Source organism: Anopheles nili, chromosome 3 (genome assembly GCF_943737925.1).
Source record: "Anopheles nili chromosome 3, idAnoNiliSN_F5_01, whole genome shotgun sequence".
Lineage (NCBI taxonomy): Eukaryota > Metazoa > Arthropoda > Insecta > Diptera > Culicidae > Anopheles > Anopheles nili.
The window spans coordinates 25,755,868-25,774,675 of record NC_071292.1 but is presented as its reverse complement, the minus strand read 5'-3'; the positions used below and the strand labels follow the sequence as shown (position 1 = coordinate 25,774,675).

The 18,808-nt window shown below is 50.6% G+C and overlaps 1 protein-coding gene across 1 annotated transcript; it reads left to right on the top strand.

Annotated features, from left to right (window-relative positions):
- Window positions 1–4,607: 4,607 nt before the first annotated feature.
- Window positions 4,608–18,598, top strand: LOC128727506 (uncharacterized). Its single transcript, XM_053821424.1, has 14 exons — window positions 4,608–6,695; window positions 6,770–6,922; window positions 7,002–7,129; window positions 8,181–8,281; window positions 8,342–8,683; window positions 8,771–9,258; window positions 9,346–10,215; window positions 10,303–10,476; window positions 10,999–11,607; window positions 11,695–12,303; window positions 12,391–13,260; window positions 13,609–14,217; window positions 14,305–14,739; window positions 15,088–18,598. Exons 1-14 carry the CDS (start codon window positions 4,608–4,610, stop codon window positions 18,292–18,294), a joined length of 10,683 nt encoding a protein of 3,560 aa, XP_053677399.1. The 3' UTR covers window positions 18,295–18,598.
- Window positions 18,599–18,808: the final 210 nt, after the last annotated feature.

Here is an 18,808-nt window from a genome sequence, read left to right as displayed (position 1 = left end):
GGGCACTTCCAATAAAACACAACCTACGTGATCGTGCGCCAGGATGACTTCATAGCGGACTCCATGGAGCACGTCTAACAGACCATCAGTACTTCGGGAGGAATTAAACCGATTGCTGCTACTTATTATTGACGGCGCGTTAGGATTGTCGTTCCTTCATTCGTTTTTGTTCGTACCAATCATGCTTGCTCAAATACACCAGCCATTAGTTAGATTGACGTACAAGTTGGACGTGCTCGAGTCGCGTGTTTCGCTTTCGTTTGGGGTTTGAGCATTGAGAAACAATTACGCTGCGGACGACGAACCGTCCGGTGGTGGTGTTCAACGTCCGTTTCGTTCGACGCCACGTAGACGTTCCTGCAGATGCGTGTCTCGTGATCGAACCCATCTGAGGAGAATTCCGGACCAAAAACACATCCCGCGGCCACGTAATATCTGCGAGCCCAAAAACAGAAAGAGAAATGCTTCAAAAGAAACTGGTTTCGCTGCAATAAAAGTCGCCGAGAACGGTGTTTGGCAGGGCGGGGTTCGGTCGGTGAGAAGAAAAAATAAGGCAAAAATGGTCTCCCCTGAGAGGAAGGAGTCTCTTCTTTCGCAACAGACAAGCGCACTTCATCCCAACGTTACGCATCTCGCAAGCTTACGGAGCTTCGTGTCCATAAACCAAGCAGCCGGGATTTTGCCTTGGAGCGTTTTAGCCCCCCAAAGACGACACATTGGTGCCGGGCATTGGTGGGTACGTCTCAGGGTCGCTTCTCGAGCCGTTTTGGATGAGATTCGTGAAAGGTTTCATGGCTAGGACCGGTGTTACTACCACTACTAGTGCTTGGGCTAGTGTCTACGTCCTCTGTTTCAACCGCAGCGCGCCTGGGATGGAAAAAAAATGGATGACAGTCGAAGGAGGCCCGCTTTACCGGCTGGTACGAGACAAAGTTTCATTATTATGGGCCTACTTTTTCACATAAATTGCTTTTTAACATCTACAGCGAGGGTAGCAAAAATAACAAAGTAGCTGTATCTTGTTTAAAACGGCAATATAAACCGTGTGATATCATCATCGTTTTTTTTGAGACAAATTTGCCTAGAGCAACACCAAACACAGTAGGCTAGGGAGCTTTCATAACGATCCCGTCAGAGTTGAAATAAAAACCCCTAGATATTTTAAAGACATTGCCTCATTGCCCTATTTTCAAATCGTGATTCAAATTTGATGCTTTCATGCAACTAGTACACCTTCTTTAAAACTTATGCAAAAAAAACGCTAATGTGTTAATTTTCTACGTGCATTTAGCTGCGCTCATCAGTAGTACAGCGTTCCAAGGTTAACTATGCCGTGCCGTAGAGGATTGATGCGGTTGCACTGATAAGCCAGCGGACAGGTCAGCTACAATGAACACTCCTTTGATCGCCTCAGGCAAACGTTCACTCCCACGAAGTTCGTCGCAAAAAAGTGTTTTCTCGCGCACACACACACACACACATTCTCTTTCCTATCTGATTCCTGGCAGTAATCTAGCGCACACGGTAATGATAATCTCGCGTGTAGCACATTACGATAGAATGCAGGTTTTCTCCATTCGCGTCCTAGATGGGTGGTAATTTTAGTCATGGATTTGCGCTGGATTGCCTCCGGCCGTTCCAGTTCCCAGTCAACCAACTGCTCCTGCAGCACTGGGTGATAAGTTGCGACACCTGAGACTGTGGTGCACTCAGTAGACTGCTTCTCGCTCGGAAAAGGAAGCTACAGGTGGTGCCACTGCAAGTTCCGGTCTCGGACGTCAAATTTTGTGAGCTGAAATTCCACCATAGCTCTTGTTTATCTATGAGGTGCCGTGCGGTGTGTGTTGTTGCCACTACTACTGCTGTTGCTTCTGCTCGTAAGTACCGGCCAAGAGTCAAGGTTTTTATCAACATCGAACACCAGCGAACGGGTCTACAACAACTCGTCACTCGGTGTGCCTTTGCCGAACTTTGAGGTAAATTTATGCGCCCCAAACTTTGAGTGGGGACGCATTCGACGCACCTTACAAGAAGGAGTAGGTCATAAAGTACTGAAACCACCCAACACGATAGCATTTCGATCGTCTTGGGTAGCATGTTTTCCTTCCACATGTCACCCGGGGCAGGCCTTCGTGTAGGAAATTCGTTTAAAATTGCGTGTTTTATCAATTTGATAAAGCGTTTACTGTCCCGCCACACCACACGAGGTTATAAATACGAGCCGATAGATAAAACAAAATGCCCCTCACGTTATCTAAGCTATGCACCAGCGATAGTAGGCATTTCTTGGTAACGGAATCGGGTGCCGATCGGGTGTGGGGGAAAACAAAACACACAAACCGCGCCTAAACATGTTTAAAAATATAATGCAACGCTCGAGTTATCCTGCGAATCTGCGAATACGGATAGCAAACCAGCTATGACAACAAAACTCACAACCCACCGGCGGTCGTTAGCACGCGTCGAGAGCCACTTTACGGTTCATCACCACCATCGTAGTTGTGTTTTCCACTTGAGTGAGGTGGAACTATCAATTAGCGGGGGTTGATCAGGGGCTACCGGTCGATTTAAACACCGCAATCATGCGCTTGGGGGCCAATCACTGCCGATGAGTGGCAGGAGATAAGCTAACGCAAACGATGGAGTGCTCGTTTAGTGTGGGAAAATGTTAAAAATGCAATCAGAAACCGTGAACGGAACCTCGTAGCAGGTTTTGCGAGAGCTGAGATTTTATTCCACAGCTCCATTTTCGAGTGCCCACTCAGTAAAATCGTCAAAATCACCACCTATCTCCTAGAGCCCATTGTGAGACGGATCGAAAAAGACATCACGGTTTCTTGCCCTGGTTTTTACTTCTTTAATGGCCGATCACCCTCACCGTCGATTTCCGCCAGCTCGATGACGAGTCGCCTTCCTTCCTAGCACATGATCTCATAGAAATATCATCTCCCTTTCCGGGCCAAACACCCAACACGGCACATCGAAGTGTCACCACACCAAAAGTGGCCACTACGACAGGATGTGTTGTGGTCGTTTCGGGTAAAATAAAATCCATTCCTCGAAAGCAAGCAAGCGGTGAGAAAAAGAAGTGACCGATATCGTGCTGCCCGATTTTAGGAATCACCCGGTTCCGATTCCTTTCCCGGACCGAAACTCGACCGAAATCTCAACGCCAAAATGGACCAAGCCACCTTTCCGTCCGGTGCGGTTTCCACCCGAGGGCGCGTGGGCAAAAGTGTTTGCTGGCTTGATCGCGTAGGACGAGGGCGTGTTGAACTGGGCAAGCATTGCAGCTGCGAAGGTGGCAGATTCGAGCGGCCTTTGGGGTGAGTTTTGTGTGACGATGCACGCGATTCAATCACGCACACGACGCACAGTGACTCACGCCCGAGAGTGTTGTGTCTAAATTTGGTGTTGCTCTTGCGGAACTGGGAAATCGATCGATGCTAGAGCGGATGCCTTCACTTGGAGTGGCACCATCCGGTGGATGCTGGGTGTAGAAGTTTACTGCATCAGCGATTTAAAAATAGACCCATTGTTCTGCAGTCACAGTTCGTTCAAGGGATGCTGTACCCTTCGCTGGGAGGAAGTTCTATCCTCACCGACCCCAGGATGCCCTTTGATCGCGTAAAACCGCACCGTCGTCTAGTGCGAGACTTTCGCGCAACAGACACGACACACACGCGGTGGCTTTAAGTGGCGCCCGCGCCATCGTGGGTTCGATTCCACACCGACACAGCCGCCGGGGGCACGCATGTGGGTGTCGTCGCGTACCGGATCCGGGGGAGGAACGGCTTTTCATAATATTTAATTCACGCGACCGACCGGCCCAACGCTCAGTTCGATCTTGTCCGTCCGACGAACCGCAACACCAGAGAGGTGAGATCTCCCGCCAATTCCCGGCGAAGAAGGAAAGCGCAGAAAGAAAAGCAAAAAAAAGAAAAACCCACCCCATTTGAACGCGTCGACCCGCGAACCAGACTCTCGCGCAGGCGTAAGTTCGTGCTCTCTCTCTCGTTCTCGCGTGACGTTTCCACGGTAAACTCTCAGTGGGGAGCCACCAGAGAGATAGGGAGAGTAGGTGTAAAAAGAGGGGGGGGACAAGTCGCCCCAAACTCGACGGCCGTGGAATCTGTGTGCGTGTGTGTGTGAGTGGGGTACGTTTTGAACGCTCAAAAGCGGCGCCGTGCATCTCGCGGCCGTTCAGTCCGTTCGCGCAACCCGGTCCCAAGTGAGCCCCCCACGATCTAGTGACCCTGTGCGTGAGAGTACAACTGCCTCGAATTACCTCATCACAAAGTGTGTCAACACCACAGGAGACCGTACAGCGTGTGTGCAGATGGTTTTAGAAGTGGTTCTAGCGCAGTAAGTGGCCACAACCGGTGGCAAAGTGGTGTCACCAGTCGATCAGTGAGGTGAAAAATACCCACCGCGAGTGAAGAAAGGCTCGAATATTTGGTAGTTTTTGGGTGACGAGTGAAAATAAAAAACCAACAAAAAAGGTTTCCAACAATCTCACCGGCAAGCGTATACACACACACGGCGTGGTGCAGTGATACATCGGACAGTGCCAAGTGGAAGAGAATCAAAGTTCACTGGGGGAAAAAATGGGGTTGAATAATCGCGATAAGCAGGCGAAACTGAAAAGTCAGAGCCTGCTTGACTCCGAGCGTTCCGGCCAGCAGACGGTGACGACGGTTTCGGTGGACCATGGCACTATTGCTGTACCGCTGGAAACGCTGGTCGCCAGCTCGACGAGCAACAGCAGCTCCACGTTCCAGCAATCGTCTTCCACATCGTCGAAGGTGCACCAGCACACGTCGAAAGGCAATGTGAGTGAAGTGCGTGAATTCGGCTCTAAGTCGGACGGTCAGCAGAAGTTCACCACCGTCAGTAGCATGCGTGATGCGGCCAGCAAGTCGAAACAGATCGATAACATTATCGAGGAGATACATCACATCGCGAGTGACACGATCCGGGTGGGCGAGATGGGTGGTGGTCCGGGTGGGTCGGCTTCCGGTGCGCTTCATGGTTCCACCAAGGTGACACAGAAAACGGTGCTAGTGGGCGGCAGAGAAGGAGGTCGAAAGGAATCCTTCGTTAGTGACAGTGCGGTTCGTTCCACCGTATCCGGTGTATCCGGTGACACTAGTCAGGAAGTGATAACGGCCATCGGTCCAAGTAAAATCGAAATTTCTAAGATGGCGCTCGACAGCAGCGCGCTCAGTAGTGTTACGAGCAGTAGTAGCAGCAGCAGCAAAGTCGTACAGAGTAGTAGCAGTGCCATATCTAAGCAGGAACAGCATCAACAATCATCACAGAGCACGTCTGAACGTAGTGAGAAGCTTGTGTCCGAAACCAGTGCATCCTCCAGCACCCAGCGAAGCGAGTCACAATCGAGCAAGAACGTCCAAATGGCGTCAACGAAGTCGTCCTCCTCGTCGACGGCTCACAGCAAGGCGTCGGAAACATTCCACACGTCATCGAAGGGTGGTAGCGATATGCAAACGACAATGCTTTCTACTGGCACTGAACGCCAGAACGGTGTACATCTGGCCTCTTCCGGACAACAAAACGGTGCGCTATTCACCGGTGGGCAGTTGTCCTCCACAGGACATCCCATGCCCGATCATTCCACGTTCGATCAGAAATCATTCCAGTTGGTCGATGCGAACGGTAAAACGCGCCAGCATGTGGACACCCAGAGCTACTCGATGGCTCAGAATCAGGCACCGACAACGAAGGTCCTGTACGATGCGGCAGGCAATCAAATAACCAGCACGTCCTCATCGTACCAAGCGGCTCAGGGTTACAGCACTTCGTCGTTTAAAACCACGGGGGGAGTCGATATGAAGTCTTCAAAAGACACCAATAGAACATCGACAATGTCCTCGAAATCACACTCAGAAGTGACCGACAAACATACTACGAGTGGATCTTCTTCGTACAAAGCGACCCAAGATCGTAGTTCTTCGTCGCTCCACAGCACGGAAGAAGTGAAATCAGCAAAAGATTCCAAGCTATCGACTGACACCTCCACAATGCGATCCTCAAATTTGTCCTCTTCCACAACGAAAGACACCGTCATTGATTCGACGACGTTGGAAAACTACGCAAATCAGCTGGATAGTAGCGCTGGGCAGCATGCCAGCAATATGCTCATGAAAACGGAATCTGCACACACGGTGGCCAGCCTATCTTCGGCACATGACTCACTAGCCAGCACGATTCAAAGCACGCAGCTAGTGACGGAAATGGCCAGTACCGCAGAACAACGGCAGCAACACTCCGAGTCGACGAAAACGCTTGAATCTTCCTCACATTACACGCAGATGGATGAGGAAAGTCGCTCGAGGCGTAAAACCTCCGAATTCCGTGAACAGCGGGAGTCAAATACCGCCATCATGAAGCGTAAAATCTACGATGAGCATGGCCGACGGTTGAATCTGATCGACGAGAAAATCGTACCGAAAGACTTCGTAACGAAAGATCTACAGGACGATGTCACGACCGTGACGAAAACGTCGTACGAGGCGAAAATGTTCAACCCGAAGCTCAACCGATGGGAGCTGGTTGATCAGAAGACGATCCTCGAGAAGGACATTACCACTGACATACCGGTGGAGATAGTGAAGGAGCTCGAGGTGGAACGGCCAGAGTTGGCCAACATCACCACGACGATCCAGACGGCGCAGGTGAATTCTAGTGCTAGCTTACTGAAGGAATTCGAAAAATGAGCAAAAATGAACTCCTCCTTTCTATTTCGCAGGTCTATGACGCAAAGACCAAACAGTGGAAAACGATCGATCACAAGAAGCACATCGATGTGTTGGAAAAGATAACCTTCCTTGAGGAAAACTCCGGTCGCTCGGAGCTGGACGAATCAGAGCGAACTAAAAACCTAAAGTCAATGGATACGGTGGTAAGTTGATGTGGGCGCAGTCACGAACATGCATTCGCCTTATTTACTTTGTGAATTATTCACGTGTGCGCTTTCACAGGATCGAGTGACGATCAGAGAAATCAGCGACTCAAGCGACGATAGGCGCACTCATCTCAGCAAAACTAGCAAACGCAAGGACGAGCAAAATGTGCAGGAACAATGCATCTGCGAAATTTGTACCTGTGGGTAAGTGGAACCATTTTATTCATAGTGCCTACACACCGGCTCGTGTTGGCGGTTCCTAAATTGTGGTGTCTGGAACAACCCACCAAAACGCCTACTCGCGTACGTTCCGTGTCCTTCAAGTGTACAACTATTGGAAGTCGTGACTGTCGGCAGCTTCGATGGACTGATCCGACATAAATGGTATACCTTCAATCTGCGCCAACACGTACTCGCGTCGAAGGTGGTGTTGTTGCTGTTTTCTCTGGTTTCCTCGTTCTCGCTGGTCCACCCCAGTTGCTGACGACCATGTGTAGACCTTAAATGGTCAATTGGCGAGATTGCCGAGTCGAGCGAGAGTTCGCGGTTCGTTTGGTCACCATCGTTTCAATTTATGCTCATTTACAATCAGCCTACGCGGTCACCCGATGACATCACCGGTGCGATCGTCAGCACGATCGCATGGGGCGTTCGTTGTGTTGGTGCGATCTTCATCGTGAAGCCCGCAGTCCAGCAACTGGGTGTTATTTATTTGGTTTGTTTTGGATTCTCTTTTCCATGACGGGAATAGTGGGGGGCAGGGGGGGATGGGGAGTGGAAGGGAATCGAGTTGTTGTTAATGCCATTAATTCACTTTTGTTTTCCCACCCTCGATCGTTTTCGTTTTTATGCTTTGCTGTGTGCCCATCGCATACTGAAGCGGAATAATGACGATTGTTTTTTTTGTGGCATGAAACTTACCGCTATTGTTTGAATATATTCAAAGCACTCAAATATTTGGGCAAATAAATTTGAACGTTCAATAACTACGATTTTTTTCAAATCAGGATAATTATTCAGTAAATTACTTTAAATTAGTAAAATGTTACAATTTTGCAATCTTTCAAATTTACTAATGCATGAATCCACAGGCTTACTATAATTAGGACAAATTGAGAGCAATCCTTAAGGAACCTTTCCTGTCATGTGAAACGGTTGTATTTGTATACCATACGATTTACATCTTAAGACGTATCAGAAAAAAATAGTTGCTAGACAAGTTGTTTTAATGTGAAATGTATTTTATTTATTCCAGCCGTCATAATTGTTATAATTGTGGCACAGGTACAAGCACAAGTCGAACAAAATCTTCTAAGTACACTACAGTGAGCAATAGCGAGAATTTTTATCATCAAGGTAATATTTCAAACTAATTTATACCATACAAATTGTATAAAAGTTTATTTCTCATTTTAGAAAATCTATCATCAGAGCTCAACGAACAATCAACCAGTGTGCGGAGAGGAACCTGGACAAAAGAGGATGTAGAAGAACATCTCAATCGCAGAGAATCCTATACCATTGAACGCAGCAGTACCGAGCAGGAAGTATCAGGAAGAAGACTCACTTGGACAAAGGATGACTTTGGAAAGGTTGATGTAACACATCTACAAGGAGATTACGAACGTCCAAAACCAATCCGTCATTCGGATAACCTTAAGCCAGAAGGCGAATTTTTAATCCCCGAAAAGACGGCATTTACACCAGGTGAACGTGCTAAACCTATTCGTCATGACGATAATCTTCGACCTGAAGGCGGCTTTGAGCGTCCAGAGAAGTCTCCGTTCAGACCTGCTGAACGTCCAAAACAAGTGCGTCCTGAGGACAACCTTCGTCCTGAGGGAGACTTCTCTACTCCGGAGAAGCCTCAGTATCGTCCTGCTGAACGACCGAAGCAGATAAAACCTGAGGACAATCTGCGTACTGAAGGAGACTTCCAGGCTCCGGAGCGTCCTGAGTATCGTCCTGGAGAGCGTCCGAAGCCGGTACGCCATGACGATAATCTTCGACCAGAGGGAGACTTCGAGCGTCCAGAGAAGTCTCCGTTCAGACCTGCTGAACGTCCAAAACAAGTGCGTCCTGAGGATAACCTTCGTCCTGAAGGAGATTTCGCTACTCCGGAGAAGCCTCAGTATCGTCCTGCTGAACGACCGAAACAGATAAAGCCTGAGGACAATCTGCGTACTGAAGGAGACTTCCAGGCTCCGGAGCGTCCTGAGTATCGCCCTGGAGAGCGTCCAAAGCCGATTCGTCACGACGATAATCTTCGGCCAGAGGGAGACTTCGAGCGTCCAGAGAAGTCTCCGTTCAGACCTGCTGAACGTCCAAAACAAGTGCGTCCTGAGGATAACCTTCGTCCTGAAGGAGATTTCTCTACTCCAGAGAAGCCTCAGTATCGTCCTGCTGAACGACCGAAACAGATAAAGCCTGAGGACAATCTGCGTACTGAAGGAGACTTCCAGGCTCCGGAGCGTCCTGAGTATCGTCCTGGAGAGCGTCCGAAGCCGGTACGCCATGATGATAATCTTCGGCCAGAGGGAGACTTCGAGCGTCCAGAGAAGTCTCCGTTCAGACCTGCTGAACGTCCAAAACAAGTGCGTCCTGAGGATAACCTTCGTCCTGAGGGAGACTTCTCTACTCCGGAGAAGCCTCAGTATCGTCCTGCTGAACGACCGAAGCAGATAAAACCTGAGGACAATCTGCGTACTGAAGGAGACTTCCAGGCTCCGGAGCGTGCTGAGTATCGTCCTGGAGAGCGTCCGAAGCCGGTACGCCATGACGATAATCTTCGACCAGAGGGAGACTTCGAGCGTCCAGAGAAGTCTCCGTTCAGACCTGCTGAACGTCCAAAACAAGTGCGTCCTGAGGATAACCTTCGTCCTGAAGGAGATTTCTCTACTCCGGAGAAGCAACAGTACCGACCCGCTGAGCGACCGAAACAGGTTCGTCCTGAGGACAACCTTCGTCCTGAGGGAGACTTCGAAAAACCAGACAAGCCTCAGTACAGAGCTGCTGAGCGTCCAAAACAAGTACGCCCGCAAGACAACCTCAAACCAGAAGGAGACTTCGAAAGACCTCAGCCTACGGTAGTGGGCAAAGCCGAAAGGGCTCAAATCGTTCGTCATGAGGACAACCTCTATATGGAAGGAAACTTTGAGAGAACAGAGAAAACGGTATACATTTCAGGTGAACGTTCGAAGCCCATACGTCATGACGATAATCTTCGGCCAGAGGGAGACTTCGAGCGTCCAGAGAAGTCTCCGTTCAGACCTGCTGAACGCCCGAAACAAGTGCGTCATGAGGATAATCTTCGTCCTGAAGGAGACTTCTCTACTCCGGAGAAGCCTCAGTATCGTCCTGCTGAACGACCGAAACAGATAAAGCCTGAGGACAATCTGCGTACTGAAGGAGACTTCCAGGCTCCGGAGCGTCCTGAGTATCGTCCTGGAGAGCGTCCAAAGCCGATTCGTCATGACGATAATCTACGGCCAGAGGGAGACTTCGAGCGTCCAGAGAAGTCTCCGTTCAGACCTGCTGAACGCCCGAAACAAGTGCGTCCTGAGGATAACCTTCGTCCTGAGGGAGATTTCTCTACTCCGGAGAAGCAACAGTACCGACCCGCTGAGAGACCGAAACAGGTTCGTCCAGAGGACAATCTTCGTCCTGAAGGAGACTTCGAAAAACCAGACAAGCCTCAGTACAGAGCTGCTGAGCGTCCAAAACAAGTACGCCCGCAAGACAACCTCAAACCAGAAGGAGACTTCGAAAGACCTCAGCCTACGGTAGTGGGCAAAGCCGAAAGGGCTCAAATCGTTCGTCATGAGGACAACCTCTATATGGAAGGAAACTTTGAGAGAACAGAGAAAACGGTATACATTTCAGGTGAACGTTCGAAGCCCATACGTCATGACGATAATCTTCGGCCAGAGGGAGACTTCGAGCGTCCAGAGAAGTCTCCGTTCAGACCTGCTGAACGCCCGAAACAAGTGCGTCCTGAGGATAATCTTCGTCCTGAAGGAGACTTCTCTACTCCGGAGAAGCCTCAGTATCGTCCTGCTGAACGACCGAAACAGATAAAGCCTGAGGACAATCTGCGTACTGAAGGAGACTTCCAGGCTCCGGAGCGTCCTGAGTACCGTCCTGGAGAGCGTCCAAAGCCGATTCGTCACGACGATAATCTTCGGCCAGAGGGAGATTTTGAGCGACCAGAGAAGTCTCCTTTCAGACCTGCTGAACGTCCGAAACAAGTGCGTCCTGAGGATAATCTTCGTCCTGAGGGAGATTTCTCTACTCCGGAGAAGCAACAGTACCGACCCGCTGAGCGACCGAAACAGGTTCGTCCTGAAGACAACCTTCGTCCTGAGGGAGACTTCGAAAAACCAGAGAAGCCTCAGTACAGAGCTGCTGAGCGTCCAAAACAAGTACGCCCGCAAGACAACCTCAAACCAGAAGGAGACTTCGAAAGACCTCAGCCTACGGTAGTGGGCAAAGCCGAAAGGGCTCAAATCGTTCGTCATGAGGACAACCTCTATATGGAAGGAAACTTTGAGAGAACAGAGAAAACGGTATACATTTCAGGTGAACGTTCGAAGCCCATACGTCATGACGATAATCTTCGGCCAGAGGGAGACTTCGAGCGTCCAGAGAAGTCTCCGTTCAGACCTGCTGAACGCCCGAAACAAGTGCGTCCTGAGGATAATCTTCGTCCTGAAGGAGACTTCTCTACTCCGGAGAAGCCTCAGTATCGTCCTGCTGAACGACCGAAACAGATAAAGCCTGAGGACAATCTGCGTACTGAAGGAGACTTCCAGGCTCCGGATCGTCCTGAGTACCGTCCTGGAGAGCGTCCAAAGCCGATTCGTCACGACGATAATCTTCGGCCAGAGGGAGATTTTGAGCGACCAGAGAAGTCTCCTTTCAGACCTGCTGAACGTCCGAAACAAGTGCGTCCTGAGGATAATCTTCGTCCTGAGGGAGATTTCTCTACTCCGGAGAAGCAACAGTACCGACCCGCTGAGCGACCGAAACAGGTTCGTCCTGAAGACAACCTTCGTCCTGAGGGAGACTTCGAAAAACCAGAGAAGCCTCAGTACAGAGCTGCTGAGCGTCCAAAACAAGTACGCCCGCAAGACAACCTCAAACCAGAAGGAGACTTCGAAAGACCTCAGCCTACGGTAGTGGGCAAAGCCGAAAGGGCTCAAATCGTTCGTCATGAGGACAACCTCTATATGGAAGGAAACTTTGAGAGAACAGAGAAAACGGTATACATTTCAGGTGAACGTTCGAAGCCCATACGTCATGACGATAATCTTCGGCCAGAGGGAGACTTCGAGCGTCCAGAGAAGTCTCCGTTCAGACCTGCTGAACGCCCGAAACAAGTGCGTCCTGAGGATAACCTTCGTCCTGAAGGAGACTTCTCTACTCCGGAGAAGCCTCAATATCGTCCTGCTGAACGACCGAAACAGATAAAGCCTGAGGACAATCTGCGCACTGAAGGAGACTTCCAGGCTCCGGAGCGTCCTGAGTATCGTCCTGGAGAGCGTCCAAAGCCGATTCGTCATGACGATAATCTACGGCCAGAGGGAGACTTCGAGCGTCCAGAGAAGTCTCCGTTCAGACCTGCTGAACGCCCGAAACAAGTGCGTCCTGAGGATAACCTTCGTCCTGAGGGAGATTTCTCTACTCCGGAGAAGCCTCAGTATCGTCCTGCTGAACGACCGAAACAGATAAAGCCTGAGGACAATCTGCGTACTGAAGGAAACTTCCAAGCTCCGGAGCGTCCTGAGTATCGCCCTGGAGAGCGTCCAAAGCCGATTCGTCATGACGATAATCTACGGCCAGAGGGAGACTTCGAACGTCCAGAGAAGTCTCCGTTCAGACCTGCTGAACGCCCGAAACAAGTGCGTCCTGAGGATAACCTTCGTCCTGAGGGAGATTTCGCTACTCCGGAGAAGCTTCAGTATCGTCCTGCTGAACGACCGAAACAGGTTCGTCCTGAGGACAACCTTCGTCCTGAGGGAGACTTCGAAAAACCAGACAAGCCTCAGTACAGAGCTGCTGAGCGTCCAAAACAAGTACGCCCGCAAGACAACCTCAAACCAGAAGGAGACTTCGAAAGACCTCAGCCTACGGTAGTGGGCAAAGCCGAAAGGGCTCAAATCGTTCGTCATGAGGACAACCTCTATATGGAAGGAAACTTTGAGAGAACAGAGAAAACGGTATACATTTCAGGTGAACGTTCGAAGCCCATACGTCATGACGATAATCTTCGGCCAGAGGGAGACTTCGAGCGTCCAGAGAAGTCTCCGTTCAGACCTGCTGAACGCCCGAAACAAGTGCGTCCTGAGGATAACCTTCGTCCTGAGGGAGATTTCGCTACTCCGGAGAAGCCTCAGTATCGTCCTGCTGAACGACCGAAACAGATAAAGCCTGAGGACAATCTGCGCACTGAAGGAGACTTCCAGGCTCCGGAGCGTCCTGAGTATCGTCCTGGAGAGCGTCCAAAGCCGATTCGTCATGACGATAATCTACGGCCAGAGGGAGACTTCGAGCGTCCAGAGAAGTCTCCGTTCAGACCTGCTGAACGCCCGAAACAAGTGCGTCCTGAGGATAACCTTCGTCCTGAGGGAGATTTCTCTACTCCGGAGAAGCCTCAGTATCGTCCTGCTGAACGACCGAAACAGATAAAGCCTGAGGACAATCTGCGTACTGAAGGAAACTTCCAAGCTCCAGAGCGTCTTGAGTATCGCCCTGGAGAGCGTCCAAAGCCGATTCGTCACGACGATAATCTACGGCCAGAGGGAGACTTCGAACGTCCAGAGAAGTCTCCGTTCAGACCTGCTGAACGCCCGAAACAAGTGCGTCCTGAGGATAACCTTCGTCCTGAGGGAGATTTCTCTACTCCGGAGAAGCTTCAGTATCGTCCTGCTGAACGACCGAAACAGGTTCGTCCTGAGGACAATCTTCGTCCTGAAGGAGACTTCGAGAAACCAGAGAAGCCTCAGTACAGAGCTGCTGAGCGTCCAAAACAAGTACGCCCGCAAGACAACCTCAAACCAGAAGGAGACTTCGAAAGACCTCAGCCTACGGTAGTGGGCAAAGCCGAAAGGGCTCAAATCGTTCGTCATGAGGACAACCTCTATATGGAAGGAAACTTTGAGAGAACAGAGAAAACGGTATACATTTCAGGTGAACGTTCGAAGCCCATACGTCATGACGATAATCTTCGGCCAGAGGGAGACTTCGAGCGTCCAGAGAAGTCTCCGTTCAGACCTGCTGAACGCCCGAAACAAGTGCGTCCTGAGGATAACCTTCGTCCTGAGGGAGATTTCGCTACTCCGGAGAAGCCTCAGTATCGTCCTGCTGAACGACCGAAACAGATAAAGCCTGAGGACAATCTGCGCACTGAAGGAGACTTTCAGGCTCCGGAGCGTCCTGAGTATCGTCCTGGAGAGCGTCCAAAGCCGATTCGTCATGACGATAATCTACGGCCAGAGGGAGACTTCGAGCGTCCAGAGAAGTCTCCGTTCAGACCTGCTGAACGCCCGAAACAAGTGCGCCCTGAGGATAACCTTCGTCCTGAGGGAGATTTCGCTACTCCGGAGAAGCCTCAGTATCGTCCTGCTGAACGACCGAAACAGATAAAGCCTGAGGACAATCTGCGTACTGAAGGAGACTTCCAGGCTCCGGAGCGTCCTGAGTATCGTCCTGGAGAGCGTCCGAAGCCGGTACGCCATGACGATAATCTTCGGCCAGAGGGAGACTTCGAGCGTCCAGAGAAGTCTCCGTTCAGACCTGCTGAACGCCCGAAACAAGTGCGTCCTGAGGATAACCTTCGTCCTGAGGGAGATTTCTCTACTCCGGAGAAGCCTCAGTATCGTCCTGCTGAACGACCGAAACAGATAAAGCCTGAGGACAATCTGCGTACTGAAGGAAACTTCCAAGCTCCGGAGCGTCCTGAGTATCGTCCTGGAGAGCGTCCGAAGCCGGTACGCCATGATGATAATCTTCGGCCAGAGGGAGACTTCGAGCGTCCAGAGAAGTCTCCGTTCAGACCTGCTGAACGTCCAAAACAAGTGCGTCCTGAGGATAACCTTCGTCCTGAAGGAGATTTCTCTTCTCCGGAGAAACCACAGTATCGTCCTGCTGAACGACCGAAACAGATAAAGCCTGAGGACAATCTGCGTACTGAAGGAGACTTCCAGGCTCCGGAGCGTCCTGAGTATCGTCCTGGAGAGCGTCCGAAGCCGGTACGCCATGACGATAATCTTCGACCAGAGGGAGACTTCGAGCGTCCAGAGAAGTCTCCGTTCAGACCTGCTGAACGCCCCAAACAAGTGCGTCCTGAGGATAATCTTAAGACGGAAGGAAATTTCATGTCCCCGGAAAAGCCACAATTTAGACCCGCTGAGCGTCCGAAGCAAGTCAAACCGCAAGATAATTTGAAGCCGGAAGGAGATTTCGATCGTCCAAAGCCGTCTGTCGTAGGTAAAGCTGAACGCGCTCAAATTGTCAAGCATGAAGATAATTTACGTGTAGAAGGCACGTTTGAAAAAGTCCAGAAATCTGTGTTTATTGCTGGAGAACGTCCCAAACCTATCAAGCCGGATGATAATTTACGCCCAGAGGGTACTTTTATGACCCCAGAAAAACAGCAATACCGACCTGCTGAAAGGCCAAAACAAGTCAAGCCGCAAGATAATCTGCGTCCAGAGGGAGAATTTGAGCGACCACAGAAGTCTCCAGTCGGACCGGGAGAACGCCCGAAACCAATAAAACATGATGATAATCTTCGACCAGAAGGAACATTTGAGAGACCAGAGAAGTCCACCTTCAAACCGGCTGAGCGACCCAAACAAATACGTCCCGAGGACAACCTGCGCACCGAAGGAGACTTTGAAAAGCCCGAAAAGCCGCATTTCCAACCGGCTGAGCGTCCGAAACAGGTAAAACCGCAGGATAACCTGCACATTGAGGGCAACTATAATTCTTTCAAGGAGTACAACGAAATGAAACAGCACAAGGAAGCGGTAATAAAAGAAGTGCACGAGCCTGGTATTGCCGATGGAACCGTGCTGGTGACCACACAAACTGTCACCACCATTCTGAAGGGTGATAAGAAGCAACCGACCGGTAGAAAAGTAACCACTAGCGAAATGCACGACCACGCGACTCGCTCGGAGTCGGAACTAATCACGCACAGCCACAGCCAGACCCAGAAGCTGAACCAACAACAGCACCATGCCAGTGAGCAGGTCTCTAGCTCTACTGCCGTCAATCGAACGCAGCGCACTGAAGCTAGCACCAACGAACGCGATCATTCCACTTCGCAACGATCCACCATGAAACACTCGCAATCGATTCAAGACGTTTCAGGACGAAATGTTACCGAATCGATCACGAACAGAAACCAACAGCACACAATGGTCAATGGAAAAACGGTGGTAGGTGGTTTGTTCGAGCAGCAAAGCCACGGTCAAACCATTAAAACGTCGTCCTCCAGCTCGAAGATCCACCAGACGAGTTCCTCAATGCAGCAACATTCCTCGCACAGCAGCAGTACCCATCATCAGCAGCAGCAACAGCACGGAGTAATTCATCACTCTCATACGAACGGTAAGCTTACGTCGATCGTCGATGGACCATCGATGGACGGGGATGTTCAACGTCACTCGCGTGAGCAGGTCACAGCCTCGCAGACTTCTTCTACCAGCAGCAAGGTCGTCATCGATGGCAAGGTTGTGACGGACAAGTCGGCCTCGAGCAAGGAAGCTACTGAAAAACTAGCTGTCGACGGAGTTCTCGTGTCCGATAAGAGCTCCGTCGAGAGGCTCAAGTCTGGTTTTGATGGCATGGAAAGCATTTCTAGTGCTCAAACATCAGCGGAACAGACCGGTCATGGTTCTGTGAGCAGCAGCGTACATGGCAAGACCATGAGCTCCATCGGAAGTCATTCAACGGCTAAGTCGCAGAATCAAACGCGCTCATCACACAGCGTCATCCACGGGGAATCCGTAAACGGTCATTCCGGACAACGCAACGGGACAGTGGCATCTACTGGCCAGGTAACGGAGACGCAAGTGAAGAAGCTGATCGGTGGCAAATGGGTTACGAAAACAATCACTACGGAGAGCAAATCATCCGCATCCAATGACCACCGACAAGCAGTGGATCAAACTGGAGCAACACAACGCCTCCGGGATGGTGTGACTTCCAAGACGGTGGCATCCGATCAGCGTCAGCAGCACCATGGCAAGACATCGGTTTCGGAAATGCATTCACACACCAGCTCCTCAAGCTCTTCGATCATGAAGTCACAATCGAGCAGTACAGTCGTGAGCGATAACGTGGTACAACGGGGAATTCGGTCGACAAACGAAGCAACGGTGTCTGCCGGATCACCCTCAGGACGTGCCGGAGCACGTGGAAGCTCGAGCATTGTCCTTGGTGAATCAACGGTCGACAGTGGCTCCTCTAAACGCCAGCAATCGAGCACCACTACCAGGTTGATTGGAGGTAAGCTCGTTCACGTGGCCGCATCGAACGAAGGAAGTAACAATATTTCCACAACGACTGGCAAATCGTCGAACGCGCACTCCTCCACGATGGAACAATCATCATCCCAAACGGCTTCGTCGACCTCGACGTCAAACGTGGCGAAGTCGAGCAGAACTGAATCGAGCAGTAGCCACGTGGCCACAGCAAACAGCTCGAATCACGGCCAGCAATCGTCATCGCAGCAGTACAACCGCAAGAACACGTTCGCGTCGTCCGAAAACGTGAACAACTCCATCCTCTGCCGGCCAGCACAGACATCTTCGTCGGTTTCGACTTCACAAACGACCGCAAACGGCACCGGAGGTATGAGTGTTTCCGGTTCGATTCAGCGCAAGAGCATTTCCAACCTGAACGACAGCTCGATGTACTCGACTACGAACCGTACCAGCTACAGCTCGCTGCACAGACGCGCGAAGGAAACGCCCGAAGCAAAAATGCAGGATTACGTCAGGACACTCGAAACCGGTACCATCACTGGGCGAACCGTGCGCGGACAGCCTTGTCCTCCGCCAACCCTCGTCGGGACAGGACTTTCCAGTGGTGGAGCAATGTCGACTACCACTAGCAGTTCGACAGCCATGAACCAGAAGTCGCTCCGGGACTACCACTCGGCTATGAACGTGACACGCAGCTCGACCAAGGCGAACGCTTCAAGCATCTCGTTTGGGGATGACAAGTTCCACGGTAACAGCTCGTACAAGGTGCAGTACATCCAGCAGCACGAGGGCCGTTGTCCGGCGGCCGTTCACGACAATCTGAAGGTGTCAAAGGTGACCAACCAGCACACGTACTACGTGCGGGAGAAGAAATAAGCATCGGAGAAGAAAGCAGCAGCCCATTTGATTGCGCTCATCTTTGGACCGGTGATTCAACCAGCAATTTTGCAGGCGAAAAGGACGGGTGCTGCTGTGCCGACTGCATTATTATTCTAGTATCTAAGTGTATTTTATCAACGACTCATACGACAACGAATTACCCCGTATACAGGCGTATGAAACAAAAGACTAATCACCTTGCGCGTACGTAGCGCATCATAATCCACATTATTCTACCCAACATACTGCGTGCCTTGGCAACGACATGATAGCTTATGCTTTTTTATTAAATAAAATTGTTAAAAAAAATTAAAACGTGTAACGCCTTTTTCTGCATCTCGTGACATTGAAAGAAAGTGCACACTCAAAACGAGCTACAAATTTGCGTCACATTACCAGCGGTGCGATTTTCCATTCCAATAGGACACTCCCTTGCGAATCACCCCCAAGCGCGTGTGCGTTCTGACATAATAATTCGAAACCGAGATTCGTATCGTGTACATTGTTTTCC

Bases quoted from the DNA above. Each gene is read 5' to 3' on its own strand.
- LOC128727506 (XM_053821424.1), top strand. From the start codon at position 4,608: ATGGGGTTGAATAATCGCGATAAGCAGGCGAAACTGAAAAGTCAGAGC. The intron at 6,923-7,001 runs GTAAGTTGATGT...GCGCTTTCACAG, and splicing joins TAAAGTCAATGGATACGGTG to GATCGAGTGACGATCAGAGA. The intron at 9,259-9,345 runs GTGCGTCCTGAG...CGACCGAAACAG, and splicing joins CTGCTGAACGTCCAAAACAA to ATAAAGCCTGAGGACAATCT.